This window comes from Leuciscus leuciscus, assembly GCF_965113295.1.
Source record: "Leuciscus leuciscus genome assembly, contig: SUPER_11_unloc_5, whole genome shotgun sequence".
NCBI classification, from domain to species: domain Eukaryota; kingdom Metazoa; phylum Chordata; class Actinopteri; order Cypriniformes; family Leuciscidae; genus Leuciscus; species Leuciscus leuciscus.
Window position 1 is genome coordinate 97093 of NW_028118542.1, and position 15333 is coordinate 112425.

General features: G+C 37.6%; 1 protein-coding gene and 1 pseudogene across 2 annotated transcripts in view; both read right to left on the reverse strand.

Moving 5' to 3' along the window:
- LOC309510221 (NACHT, LRR and PYD domains-containing protein 3-like) overlaps positions 1–15333 on the reverse strand; it is a 343190-nt pseudogene that overhangs the window by 80155 nt on the left and 247702 nt on the right. The window contains exon 13 of the transcript XR_014211802.1: positions 5137–5307. The product of XR_014211802.1 is annotated as an NACHT, LRR and PYD domains-containing protein 3-like (transcript). The remainder of the gene's footprint in view (positions 1–5136; positions 5308–15333) is intronic.
- Positions 9818–15332, reverse strand: LOC309510213 (NLR family CARD domain-containing protein 3-like; the record flags this gene model as incomplete). The annotated part of the gene is made up of 5 exons (XM_082191246.1): positions 9818–9851; positions 11053–11226; positions 11978–13774; positions 13860–13967; positions 15283–15332. The coding sequence occupies 5 exons, from the start codon at positions 15330–15332 to the stop codon at positions 9818–9820; spliced, it is 2163 nt and encodes a 720-aa protein (XP_082047372.1).

The following is a 15333-nucleotide window of genomic DNA, read 5'->3' on the forward strand; positions in this document are numbered from 1 at the left end:
TACAGAAAATGCACATCTACATTACAATTTAGAGTGATCTGTTATCAGAGGTGACTGTGTCCAAGTTATGTATTTCAGAAATGTACATATACAAATCACACAGTTAACTAATAATGTATTAATTTTATTTACTTTATAACTGGCACTTATTTGGAAAAAAATTGTTGAATGGCAAATAAATAAATGACGGACTTTTATTATGTAAGCTTTATTTTACACCTCAACCGACAAGGGAATTTATAGTCATATTTATAGTGTTAATATTAATTTGCGAGTCCACAAACTCATTCTCTTAAATGGCTTGGGTCTGCAGAGCATTCACAGCGTACAGTATACGGACTGAATGCCCCTGACCTGAAGCTTTTATATCAAGACCATTTTCATGTTTATCATTTATTTCTATTATTTGCGTTGCCTTATAACTTCATGCTTACAGTTTAACACATATGTGTTTATTACCACAACAGTAAATAAGTGTCTTTAGAAATGTTATAATATATATTATAATGAAAAAGACTAATAAAATTGTCTCTTCATATTAAATGGATAACAATATATGTCTGGACACTTGAAAAATGTGTAATAATGGGGCCTATAAAACTTAAACATTTAATGATTTATAAGCATTTCACATATTTCTACACTAATTATACAAAACTATTCTGCCAGTGCACCATACTGTACAAATGAACTAGATCAATGTTCATTCTTGTCTGAAACTTTGGAGGAGACAAATATGAAACCACCAGTATGAAGGGCCGTATAGGAAACAATTATTGAAAAGCCTCAACACTAGTGAAACAAAAAACATTGATCAACCTTGGTGAAATTCATTCATACGCATTACTGAAATAAGAAGAGATTTCGGTAGTTGATGATGGCTAATTTCCCTTGAAAAGGAAGTTGTGTGTCCGCACTTCTGTTTAATTTGGCGCGTCTCACAAACTCTTTTAAGTAGTGATGCTCCGATTGATCGGCCGCCGATCATGATCGGCCGATATTGGCTAAAAAGAGCTTAATCGGCAACCCCCAAAAGCGCCGATCAAAAAAGCCGATCACGTGACGTAAATAACTCGCGCAACTTTTCTGCATGTGGCGCGCGGGAACACAACAGCAGAGCAGAGCTGGCTAGAAAGCAGCAAAATGACTTCTCCTTCTCCCGTCTGGAGGTTTTTCAAAGTGTCAGACAAAGACATAAAATTAGCCATATGCAATACATGTCGTGCTGAAATCCCTCGAGGTGGAATACACCAACGGCATTTTAATACAACCAACATGATTAGGCATCTTCGAACACGCCATTCAACAGCTGAATACGGAGAGTATGAGAGACTAAACCAGCCGACGCAAACATCCCCATCCCTCAGTCAGCCGACTGTGAGTGATGCCTTTAAACGACGTGAACCATACAGCCGGGATAGTAAGAGATGGAAAGACATCACGTCCAGAATCATGGAATTCATTTGCCTCGACGAACAACCTCTATCCGTTGTGGAGGATAAAGGGTTCCGTCGCCTGCTAACCTGCCTTGATCCACGATACGACCCCCCAGGCAGGAAATATCTAACTGATGTGTGTCTCCCCGCGTTGTACAAATCCGTGCACACACACATTGACAAGCTTCTGAATGATAGCGTACATATTAGCTTCACAAGCGATATATGGAGTGCAGACGCCTGTCCAATGTCCCTGCTAAGCTTAACAGCGCACTTTATTGACTCAAACTTCAAAAGACACAACATTGTGCTACACTGTCAGGATTTCACGGGGTCACATTCTGCGGAGGCTTTGGTGAACGCATTTAGCGGCATGTTTCAGTCATGGGGGATCCAAAAAGAGAAAATCCACGCAATTCTAACCGACAACGCCAAAAACATGCAGAAAGCAATGAGAGACGCAGATTTCCCTGGCCTGCCGTGTATGGCACACACTCTCCAGCTTGCTGTGCATGAGGGGGTATTGTCCCAGCGAAGTATTTCGGATATCACAGCCTCAGGGAGACGCATAGTTGGGCACTTTAAACATTCGCCGTTGGCATACAGCCGGCTGGAAAATGTACAAAAGCAACTCGGCCAGCCTATTAAAAAACTTCGCCAGGATGTGTCCACTCGATGGAACAGTACATTGTACATGCTCCAGAGTCTATTAGAGCAGAAATTGTTGCTTGCAGCATATGCTGCAGAATACGAATTGCCATGCACGTTTACAATTCACCAGTGGAAATTAATCGAAAATATGATCTCCATCCTTGCCCCGTTTGAAGAGCTGACACAACAAATCAGCTCCTCAACTGCGTCAGCTGCGGATGTGATTCCGTGTATAAGAGCTCTCACCCGACTCTTGGAGAAGACGGAGTCTGACCATGGTGTGAAAACATCAAAAACAGTGCTACTGGAAGCTGTCAGAAGACGATTTGCTGACATTGATACACAGAAGCTATATGCAATTGCGACGATCCTAGATCCAAGGTAAGAGAAACTTATCACTTATCATTAGTCTTCCATTGTCTTTCAGTCTTAGGCCAACTACCTCTTTGTTTAAAATACGTAATTATGCTTTTCTTATGCCTTATTTGAAGGGATCAAATATAGTATTAAATTAATATAGTAGGCTTACTAGGCTTTAGTAATCTAAAATATTTTTAAACTATGTAATATTTTTTGTCATAGTTGGAAATTCTATCGAGTAGGCCTATTTCATGTTTTGAGATGTAACCTGTATGCATTGCTCATATTGACCGTTTAACCGTTAACCTAAAGTTTTTTGACCGATTAATAGCCTTTTTTTTTTGCTGCATGGTTAAAAAAAAACTATATAGGCTATAGCCTATATTTGTTAACTCAATGTGGCGCATCGATACGCAACTATAGCCTACAGACATATTTCAAAAAAATAAATAAATCCGGTTTTCAGCTGAAAACTGATTCAGTGTTTTCTTTTTGTCGTCATAATTTAATTGTTTAAGTTAAAACAATATATTTATTTTAGGCCTATTTTATGTTTTTTATTTATATTATTCTGTTTTTCTCTGTTGACACTGTCAGAAATGCTGCAGGTGTGTGAACATTTTATATGAATCCAGGTTCTGTTGTTGATCTGTTTGCACGTTAAACCCGTGATTTTATTTTATTTATTTTTTACGGGTCACAGACACTCGTAAAATAATTTTTTTACTTAATGCCAATTCAATATTATAATCTTATCAGTTAACGGTTAATAATCGGATAACAAGCGGCGGTTGTCTGTCGAAAATTAACCGAAATGAGCATTCTGACACAAATGGATGTGTGGATGTGTGCATGGCATGTCACTCTAATTGATTTTAGTTTTTAATTTTTACATCTATTTCATTTCAGGTACAAAGACAGATACTTTCCAGAGGCACTCAAACCAACTGTGCATGATCTGTTTCGGGAAGCCGTTGGAGCCCATTGCAGCACTGAACTGCCAAGCAGCGTGGAGGTGCCCGGTTCCAGCAGGTCAACAGACAAAAGCCCACCAGCTTGCTCTTTACAGGCAATGTTTGCTGAACTGGTGGAGGAGGATACAGGACAAACTGATGAGGAAATCACAATAGTCTCGCAGATCAACCAATATCTAGCAGAGCCCGTAATGTCACACAGTGGACATCCACTTGCTTATTGGCAGGCGAATAAAGGCCGTTTCGCACCACTTGCACAGGCAGCAAGAGCATATCTTTGTTCACCGTGCACAAGTGTGGATAGTGAGCGACTATTTAGCACGGCTGCAAACGTTATTGATGATAAAAGAAACCGTCTGACATAAAAAATGCAGAGATGCTCATAGTCATCAAGAGAAACTTGCCTTTAGTTTATGATTGAGACCTGAATGATTTTGTCCTTTGTGAGGCCAAGCAAGTTTTCGTTTGAAACATTGTGTGGCCAATTGTTTAATTTTATTATATTAAAAAACACTACATTTTACAAGTAGCCTGGGCCTAAATGTGACCTCATCCTATCCCAAGTTCATGTGGGTTGGTAACTATCTGCTTGGCCTCCTTTTGTTTCTCTGCCTTGTTATTTATGAAGGATGGCATTGGCTTACAGTAGCTAATCTAGCTATACATTATTTGATTTTTTTGGGATCTGATGTAGTTAGTTCCTCAACTACATCCATTGCAGTCTGCCTGACCCCTCTTTGTTTTGAAAAATGTTACTCTGCCTTATTTGGAAAAGATGGCATACAGTAGCCTTATGTTATCTTGTTTTCTAACTACAATCAAATAAACATTGGTGGTTCTTTAAGATTTTCTTGACTCTACTGATTTCTACTGATAAAAGATTCCCATTCCCCTGCCATTCTGTGATCGGCAGTGATCAGCAATCGGCAGATCATGATTTTGGTGATCGGTAATCGGTGATCGGCCCCAAAAATGCTGATCGGAGCATCACTACTTTTAAGCAATGTCTGTTAGTTGTAACGAGTTGTATGGGAAGCCAAACACACCAACAGTGTGACGAAACGGAGCGGTGTTACAGAGCTCGTGCCGTGCTGACATCATCGGTGCGGCTCAATGGACCGAGCTGTGTGACCGACTCGACATCGCAGGGAGGACGTGTTTGCTAGCGAAACCGAATGGACAGCGCAAACTAATCTCACCAGCGCGGCGCTGACCATGTTACTTTATTCATTACTGCTCCGCAGAAGTTCAGGTGTTTTCCCTGCATATAAGATAATGAAGATCAGCATGAAGTTATTACATTTCTTTTGCTTATTATCTTTCATATTAGTACATTAGTAGTGTTTGAAAAGCTACTTTGAATTTATTTATTTTTGTAGCCACGGAAAGAGCCGTTCAAAGCAGAAACTTCAACGAGTAAGGACTGTGCAGTGCCGGGGGAACTATAGGATCAGATTATTGTTATTAAATTATTAAATAAATAAAAATTATTGAACATAATGAAAATAATGAAATACTCACTAAATTGAAAGGATATATTTTAAAAAGAATGTAAAAATGAACACTAATACCAGATCATGAGATTAGACATTTGTGTACACCTGTGATTTCTGTGCTGAGATTTAGTGTTTACAGAACATTTTACAAGCTAATTTTAGTCCTAAAATTCTTCCTGAGGACAAAGACATGTGTGACAATCAGAGAGACAAACTTACCCCAGTGTCTTCAGTTTACAGTGAGGATCCTCCAGTACAGCAGAGAGCAGATGAACTGAATCTCCTAGTTTATTCCCAGACAGATCCAGATCTCTCAGGTGTGAGGGGTTTGATCTCAGAGCTGAAGCCAGAGCAGAACAACCTTCATCTGTGACTCCACAATCACTCAACCTGTAGAGAACAATGACACACTCTTCACTCTCTCAGTTCAGATCAACACGTACAAGCCACAATTCTACACAGACTATTAAATATGTCTAAATTTCAATTGGAGATTTATCAGTCATAAAAAATAATAATAAAGAAATTCAAAAAGCTTTCAACACATGTTCTTCATAAACCCAACCGTTCTAAATGAGCTCAAACACAACTACACCTCTTCTCTGTGACAGACTCATCGTGAAGATGAAAGCACACAAGAGTATGGTAGGTTAACTACTGACTATAAGTAACTTTGTAACTACATGCCAACTTATTCTAACCCTAACCCTACTAGTCTACTAATAAATCTATTAACACTCCAATGGGAGTTAGTAGACATGTGCAACTGTACTGATAGTCAACAGAATGTGTTCAAGGGACCATTAAAATAAAGTGAAACCAATATGGTCAAACCTAAACTGATAATTATGACAACACTGTTGCTGACAGTGAACATACCATGAGGTTTTACTGGATATGCAGTGATTGTTTCTGTCTTCCTAATGCTACCTTCTGCCTCTCTGTTTTGCTCTTGCACACAATCTACTTCATGCCTTCTGTCCTCTGATTGATAGTTTATACTTTTTTTTTATCAAATAAAGTATTTTTTGCTGAGAAATGATTTATTAATGATTCATGATTTTTATAAATTAAAGGAGCTGTATGTAAGATTGTGGCCAAAACTGGTACTGCAATCACTTTCAAATTACTGTAGAGCGGTGTATCCCCTCCCCCTCCCCCCTGACTCGAGGTTGCCAGATAGGATGCAGGATCCAGCAGGAAAGTAGGCTGCTACGTAGCTGTGGTAACTAGAGCAGAGCTGGCAACCCGGATGCCGAAACACTACTGACTTCGTGATTGGTAGATAGGTGGAGGGTGGAGCTTCAGGCCAAAACACAACATGACAACATCAACATCAGTTGAGGGCTGCAACTTCACTTTTTAAATGACAATATCCTGGCCGGATTACTGTTGTCAGTGATATAAGTATTTGAAATGAACATGATTTCTTAATGTCTAGTGACATATCAGGGCCATTTTATGATTAATTGAAATACATTTCTTACATACAGCTCCTTTAATGTAAGAAACATTTACTGGACTGAAGCAACTGGGTTTATTGATTATTCACCATTTGTTAATGTTACATTTTTTATTCTTTTGACATTTTTTCATGTTAATATAAATGTCAAATATGACACAACAGGCTTTTAGGGAACATTTTCCATCTCTTTATTATTGATTTGCATTGAATTGCATATATGTGTCAGGCAGTGTTGGGAAAGTTCACTTTCTACATGAACTAGTTCAAAGTTCAGTTAACAAATTTTTAAATGAACTAGTTCAGTTCATAGTTCAAACTTCAAATTTTGAACTAAAGTTCACAGTTCCAAAAAATGAACTAGTTCAGTTCTTTTTTTCCATATGTTGCTGCAAACTATTATTTTTCAAAATTATTGCCACAGCCCATATAAAACCACAGACAGCAATTATGTTATCAGTTTTAACACTGAAACTATGCGTCAGATTTCATCTTCATATCCAATTTTAAAATCCTTATCCAACCAGGGTTTACATAGCATTGAGGGTAGGGTTGCCAACTAAACAAATGCGGGACAATCGTGCATGGTTCTTTACAGGAAAATGAGGGACACTCAAAAATATTTGTAGGCTATAGGCTAGGCCAACATAACACAGTAGGCCTATATGTCATTTCAGGTTCGTATGCGTTTAAAAGGTTTTCAGACAACACATTTGTTTTGATTAAAGTCATATTACACACAAACCATTGTTCAAAATAATAGCATTTATCTGAAATAGAAAGCTTTTGTAATTATACACTACTTTTAAAGAAATTAATAGCCTACTTTTATTCAGCAAGTACATTTATAATGCTACGTTTTTTTATTTCGGATAAATTTACTTTGAACCTTTTATTTATCAAAGAATCCTGATTTTTTTTTCTTTCTTTTTTTTTACATTAATAATAATTAATGTATAAATGTTTCTTGGTCAGCAAATCACATCAGTATATTATTCGACTCAGGATGATTTGATGCTTTCTTGCGTGGCTGGATGTATGTTGGACTCACAATAATCACGTTGTTTGAATTCGTTAAAACTGATTTGCCGAAATCAAAACCCAGTCGGACAGTGAAAGGGATTTGCCGTTAGCGCGAGTCCGGATCGAAGCGACCAGACAGCGGAGGATTCTGTGCGCAAATCAAACAATGATTTGTCCCAAAATAATAATTAATTCTCAATTTAGAGTTTGTTATTCGTATGGTCTGATCTCTGGGTCTGATGCGCGTGAGTGTGGACTGTGATTGGATGATGACCGGTGTCGTGATCAAGTGTTGCTGTTGTATCAGATTCAGTCATACATCAGTGGTTAGATCAGCGTCAATAAACGGGACAACGGAGGTTCCGAACGGGACAAATACATTTCTATAGAAATCTTGCACCCTTTTGAACGAAGTTAAACTGAGAGAGCGTGCCGTTCACAGACACCAGAATGAACGAGTTCACAGTAACGTTCATCAGGCAGTAACAGAGTACGTTCAGTTCACGTTCGCCCAAAATATGAACGAGTTCATGAACTATCGTTCAATGAACGCGTTCAGGCACAACACCGGTGTCAAGGTTTTAGACTTATGTTTGGCCACATAGATTATATATGTTCATTGTGTCTCTTGTTGGTTTTCAGTCTCTGTCATTATGTCTCCTGTGCCTTGTTCCCTGTTTGTGTATTTAAGTCACCCTTCTCCTGAGTACTTTGCTCAGTGTTTCCAGTGCCATGACCAAGTCTAGGTCATTCTCTTGCTGTGCCTCTTTTGGAGTTATCTAAATCTAATTTGTGTACTTGGTATGGTTCCTTTGTTTTGTTTAATTGACTTTTGCTCTTTGAAATTTTGGAGTACTCACAGATCTTTTTGTGAACTTTTTTTCAAATTCCTTCTGGATTTACTTTGTGGACTTTTTGGATTTACTTTTTGGAACTGTTGTCAATCTATTTGTGGAAGTTTTTTGGAGTTTACTTTTTGGATTTATCCTAGGAAAGTTTGGACGTTCCTTTTCATCAAATACAAGATTTGAAGATATTTCCCAGAACTGTCATCTGGTTTTCTGCATTTGGGTTCACCTTTTGACTGTGTTCAAGTTTTCACACTAGTCCTAACCCTGTGTTTCTGACAGTATGAGCCATAAAAGCGATGTATAAATATGATACTCAACAAAAAAACACACATGCATGCATATACAAGTTAGCATCTGTTTTTTGTTGAGTATCACATTACACACACACACACACACGGCTTTTATGGATCATATATGCAATTTTTAACATAAAAAAAATGGTTTATTAATATCAATAAACCCCAGTTGCTTCAGTCTAATAAATGTTTCTTACATTTACATTTATAAAAATAAAAACTTTCTGAGCAAACGGACTTTACTTGAATTTTGTTTTTGTTTTTTAAGTATAAACTATCAATCAGAGGACAGAAGGCATGAAGAAGACTGTGTACACGATGTTTCTCAGCAAAGTTTTGGTCATATTGATCATTCATAGGCCCTAGAAATTTGCATATTAAATATGATACAGTAGGCTAATATATTCATAAACAGGCATTGTTCGACCGAATTTTACAAAGAATGTTTAAAGTTATGAGAGAATACATGTTTTAAAATTGTTATTAAAATGTTGTAACACGCATTGCCAAACAAACATTCTTTTTTCCAATTAATTTAAACTCCCAAAGGGGAAACGTATCCTGGGAGATACAAACATTTACAGGCAGATTATGAAAAATGTAAAAATTAAATCCATAAAATTTCAACATAAATATAATAAGCTAACACTTAACAACAACTATTTAACACATGTATCACTGAAGGCGGTTTAGTTTGAGATCTTTCACTTTTGAAAAAGTATTAAATCTCCTGATAAAAACACAGGCGAAGAAGAAGCAGAAACATGCAATATCATATGTGACCCGTGCTGGCAAAATGAGTCAGAATGCGTACAGGATAATTCTGAGCTACAGGCAAAATGGTCGAATTTGAGGTGTTCACAAAAATGAGTTCATTAAGCCCTCATCTAGTGATCCCAAGGGTCAAAATACCAATTAAACATTTAAAAGTATCTTTATTTGTATGTTTTCCTTTGTCCATGAAAAATTCAGTTTTCTCTGCTCGCTTCTCGACGACTGTGCTTTCCCTCAGCACAAGTTTGGTATTGTTTTAAAACGTAGCAATCCAACTTTGTGAATATTAATAGCGAATTCTCGATGGCATGAGTCTGAACCAGGGTTCTTGCAGGTTTCAGCAAGTCAAATTTAAGACCTTTTTAAGACATTTTAAGACCCCGCGGGAACCCTGGTCTGAACCAATGAAATGTGATTTTCAAACTCATACTGATTTAAACAAAATGATTTTACTCACATTGACTGACACATCCGAAGCGTGCCTCAAAGACGCCTCAGACAGCGCGTGATCCCGATATACTCTTATACCTACACAGTGTTTCAAAATATCTGTCTTGGCGAGTATTCAAGCAAACATTATCTGCTATGTCTTAAAGGTATAGCGGAGGATGTTTTACTTCCTGGTGGGTAACCTATACTATTGGTCCTCCTAATTGTCAATCATTCTGGTGAATCAATCAAACTTTTCAAAAAGTGGAGAGGGCGGGTCTTATCTAAAATTTGGAAAGATCCTCCGCTATACCTTTAAGTGAACATTTGGTTAACTGTTGGGGAAAAACAGCTGATGTGTAACATTATATTAGACCTGTGCAGTACAGTAGGTCTGAATATATAGGCTGTGTTTTTCATTAATTTTAATCAAACAATTGTGGTACCATGGGGGAAAAAAGTTGAATATATATTGTTCCTATAAATATTTGGTTTTGACTCGGTGGTGTGTGCCAAATGTGGTGTTATTACCCGAGATTTTAAGGTATGGTTGGTAGATGATTTTGTTTTGGAACCTTCAGAAAACTTTAACTCGATTTTTCTCAAAATTGACTTTGACTATTAAAGTCAAACAGGTGTAGCTCAGTCATGAACAATTGCTCATTGCGACTCATTTTGCCAGAACGGGTCACGTATGTAAGCAGACGCAAATGTAAAATCAAAACTGCCTAATGTTACTTAATGAAATGTCGACGCAGGACGAGGTACAGGACTGTGAAGCTTTGGGGGTGTTGCTGGACTTTATCTACTCCATCTGTGTTTTGATCATCGTTCTGAATCCGATCCAGACGTAGTCTAAATATCTAATATCTAAAAATTCTTAAATCAAGTTACATAAGCAATTTTTCAGTATACAAGACTTAACAGTTTAAGTTATTTTGCTTCTCAAGTAAATTTATTTTCAATTAAGAATACAAAAAAGAAAAGAAAACAAAAATACTGAGAAAGAAATTTATTTTCTGCAGTGTAGCCCTAAAATTTACATCAGAGCATTTAGTCCAGGGTTCCTCAAATCCGGTTTTGAAGTGCCGCTGTCCTGCAGAGTTTATCTCCAACCCTAATTAAAGACGCCTGAACAAGCTAATCCATGTCTTCAGAGTTACAGGAAGGAGAGTTTTATCAGGGTTTGAGCTAAACTCAGTAAGGCAGCGGCCCTCCAGTGCCAGATTTGTGGAACCCTGATTTAGTCTTACAGAAGACAATAACATGTCTGACTATGATATACCGTAGATGATCTTACCCGAGTTTCTCCAGTTTACAGTCATGATCCTTCAGTACAACAGAGAGAAGCTTCACACCCGGATTTCGCAGTTTTCTATTATTCAGATCCAGTTCTCTCAGTTGTGAGGGGTTTGATATCAGAGCTGAAGTCAGAGCAGCACAATCTTTCTCTGTGACTCCACAATCACTCAAACTGTAGAGAGATGAAAATCATACTTGGTAAACACTATGAACTGAAAACAAAAAGCAATAGAAAATTTTGAAAAAGTAGACAATTTGTAGATGGAGTAAAGAAAACACTGCACTTGGTCACCAATGGATGGCATTGTCTCAAAATTACTCAGGAACCTTGAGGTAATGGTGTCACAGATTACAATTGGAGAGAGTTAAGTGTGAATAAAAGACAAATGGGACATGGACTCAGGATAACAAACTCTCAGTGTGCAAAAGAACAAGATTCTGAACAGACACGACATATACAACATAAAATTAAACCAACTAACTCCTCGCTTTGCTCTAAATGTAAGACCGCATTCTTGGGCTAGAATTCTTGGCCTCCCTTGCAGGTGAATAACCAATAAACATGCTATATGAATATTACATTTTTTGTCCGTTGTTGCCAGGAAAACTACTTTATAAATAATTTGTAACATTAAACTTGTTTGTTTTAAATGAATCCTCATGTTGAAGACATTGGGTGTCAGGTGCTTTAACACAAGTTTGAGTCAGCTTGTATTGTTTCCCAATCACATCTCCCCATCATTATTCACATCAATAAAATAGATAAATTCAAATTTTTAAAAATCAGAAAAACAATAAAAACAAGTATGCTGCCATATTGCTCCTATTACTGATTCAATAAATGTTTGTATGTTTCTTAGATTTATGATCTTTTGATTTTCTTTTGTTTTAACAGTAAAGTGATAGTTTTCACTGATACTTACTGAACTTTAATCACGGGCAGCAGCTTCTGAAGAACCTTCAGTTTTTCAGCTTTATTGTTTTCTCCAACAAATGTATTAATATCAAACTTCTCCAGACTCTTCTCTGATGTCAACAACACAAAAACTACAGCTGACCACTGAGATGAAGAGAGTCTGGCTTCACTTATTGTTCCAGATTTCAGATACTGTTGTATTTCCTCGACTAGTGACTGGTCGCCCAGTTCATTCAGACAGTGGAACAGATTGATGGATTTCTCTGGAGAGTCAATGGTCCTGATCTTCTCCTTGATGTACTCAACTGTTTTCTCATTGCTGTCAGACTTTATTCTTCTTCTCAGTGTCATTAGTCCCTGAAGGAGAATCTGATGAGACTCCACTGACAACCCCAGAAGGAAGCGCAGGAAAAGGTCCAGATGCCCATTTTTACTCTGTAGAGCCTCATTCACGGCTCTCTCATGGAGCTCAGAAAATGAAACATGTTTAAACTTAACTTGAAACCAGTCCTTTAATACAAACAACAAATCTGGTTCAGAGACTGGGTCAAATACATTCCTGTTGTTGTTTGTGAAGCAGAGGTGCACATATAAAGCTGCTAGATGTTCCTGAACACTCAGATGAACAAAGCAGAAGACTTTCGCCTGATACAGGCCTGACTCCTCTCTGAAGATCTGAGTGCACAATCCTGAGTACACTGATGCTTCTGTCACATCAATGTCACACTCTCTCAGGTCTTTCTCATAGAAGATCACATTGCCTTTCACAAGCTGCTGAAAAGCCACTTTTCCCAGTTTGAGGATCATGTCTTCATCTGTCAGGTTCTTCTCATAGTCTTTCTCCTGTTTGATGTTGGACTGAAGGATCAGGAAGTGTGTGTACATTTGAGTGAGAGTCTTGGGAATCTCTCCACTCTCTGCTTCACTCAACATCTTCTCTAGAACAGTGGCTGAGATCCAGCAGAACACTGGGATGTGGCACATGATGTAGAGGCTCCTTGATGACTTCAGGTGTGAGATGATTGTATTGGCCAGACTCTGATCACTGATTCTCTTCCTGAAGTATTCCTCCTTCTGTGGCTCATTGAAGCCTCGTACCTCTGTCACTCGATGGACACACTCAGAGGGGACGAGATCGGCTGCTGCTGGTCTAGAGGTGATCCAGATCAGAGCAGAGGGAAGTAGATTCCCCGCAATGAGGTTCGTCAGCAGTACGTCCACTGAGGCTGATTCACTTACATCACAAAACCTCACATCACTCTGAAAATCCAGAGACAGACGACACTCATCCAGACCATCAAAGATGAACAACACTTTATATTTGTCACTGGATATTTCCATTTCTTTTGTTTCAGGGAAAAACACATGAAGAAGATCTGAAAGACTGAGTGTTTTGTCCTTCATCAAATTGATCTCTCTGAAAGGTAGTGGAAATATGAGCTGGATGTCCTGATTCACTTTGCCTTCAGCCCAGTCTAGGATGAACTTCTGCACAGAGACTGTTTTTCCAATACCAGCGACTCCCTTTGTCAGCACAGTTGTGATGGGTTTGTTTTGTCCAGGTAAAGGTTTAAAGATGTCATTGCATTTGATGGGTTTGTCCTCTGTTGCTGCTCTCCTGGATTGTGTCTCAATCTGTCTCACCTCATGTTCATTACAGATCTCTCCACTGTCACCCTCTGTGATGTAGAGCTCTGTGTAGATCTCATTCAGGAGTGTTGGGTTTCCCTGCTTTGCTGTTCCCTCATTCAGACGCTTAAACTTCTCCATCAGTTTTGATCTAAATGTGTTCAGGACTTCATGGCTGTAAAATTAAAATAACATGGTATTACATAAGTTAAATATATAGAGTAAAATGTTGTATTTGTTTACCTGTTTGTTTACTTTACCTGACACTAGCATCCCTGCTTTCATTAAAGTCCTGTAGTTGATTCATAGGCTGGTCATTCTTCTTACAGGCGGGTTTTGTTACTGTTGATCTTTGTGGTGGGATTGACCTTAAACATCATGAAGAGAATCAAGAATCAGACATTTTGGTGGATTTGTTTTATATTACCTTAATAATTCACTGTCAACCTCCTAAAACAGATAATAAGTAAATGCACTTATTAATAAATCAACTGCTCAAGGCCACAACTGTAATAATACTAAAAACAAAAACTATAAAAAAAAAACGTTTGTCAAGACAAACTTTGTGTTAGCTTGAGAAAGCTTTTTATATATTGTAAATATTATATTAAAATAATATATTATTGATTGATTGCTTATAATTTAACATCATGTCAGTTGTCAGAGCTATTTTAATGGTGAGAATAAAAGTAGCAAAATATAAAAAGAGAAATAAACTAAAAACTAAATTTACAAATGTTTTTAAACTAATTCAGCCTCACTTAATAAAAAAAAAATCTATTAATACGAATCAACAGAATAAAAACAGAGTCCTAGAAGAGTTAAAACCATCGCATTCCTTTAAAATCTGCTTTAAAGATAGTGGACTCTGTCATAAGAGGCATAAAGGAGGATCTTCAACTGATAACAAAACCTTGTGCCTATTTGGCAATATGTGCAGATGATTTGGTCCCAGTGATTATCAGAGTAGAAACAATGTTTTCTATCAACAACAGGATTAATTTCATAAAGTTTAAAGGTCATATGATGCGATTTCTTGTTTTCCTTTTTCTTTAGTGTGTTATGTAGCTGTTAGTGCAAGTATAAGATCTGCAGAGTTACAAAGCTCAAAGTGTAAAACCTTAAGAGATATTCTTTATAAAAGTTATAAAGGCTCAGCCACGCCTTCCTAAAACTCTTCTTTCAAACTCGCCCCAACAAATCTAGGTCAGTGTGTGGGGACAAAGTTTCATAAATAAATGTATACGCAAAGAAAGAAGGCGTAACTTTTGTTCTCGCTGTATTATTGTTGCCGCCAGCGCCGCCATGTCGTGGAGACACTGTGTTTTTCGCTGCGAAAGCCAAACTAAATGAGTTTGGCCTTCCAAAAGAGGACACAATTAGAAAACAATGCTTAAACTTTATTTACAACTGTTCCAGAACAGTACAACTAAAATATTCGACTGTGTGATGCGCAATTTTCAGAGGACTGTTTCCAGACCCTGCGAGAGTACAAGGCAGGCTGTGCACAAAGCTGATTCTAAAAAGTGGGGCAATTCCATATTTGCTTGTACATTCTGGCGCTTCTGACTCACACACAGCCTGTAAGTATGTTTTTTTTATATTTTAAGAATTTGCTACTGACTATTCAAAAATCTCTTTCATTCAAATATTTAAATGTCTTTAAGAAATGTTATAGCCTACCTGAGATCAGTCTGTGTATCGTCATTCTTAAAATCTATTGGATGACCCATA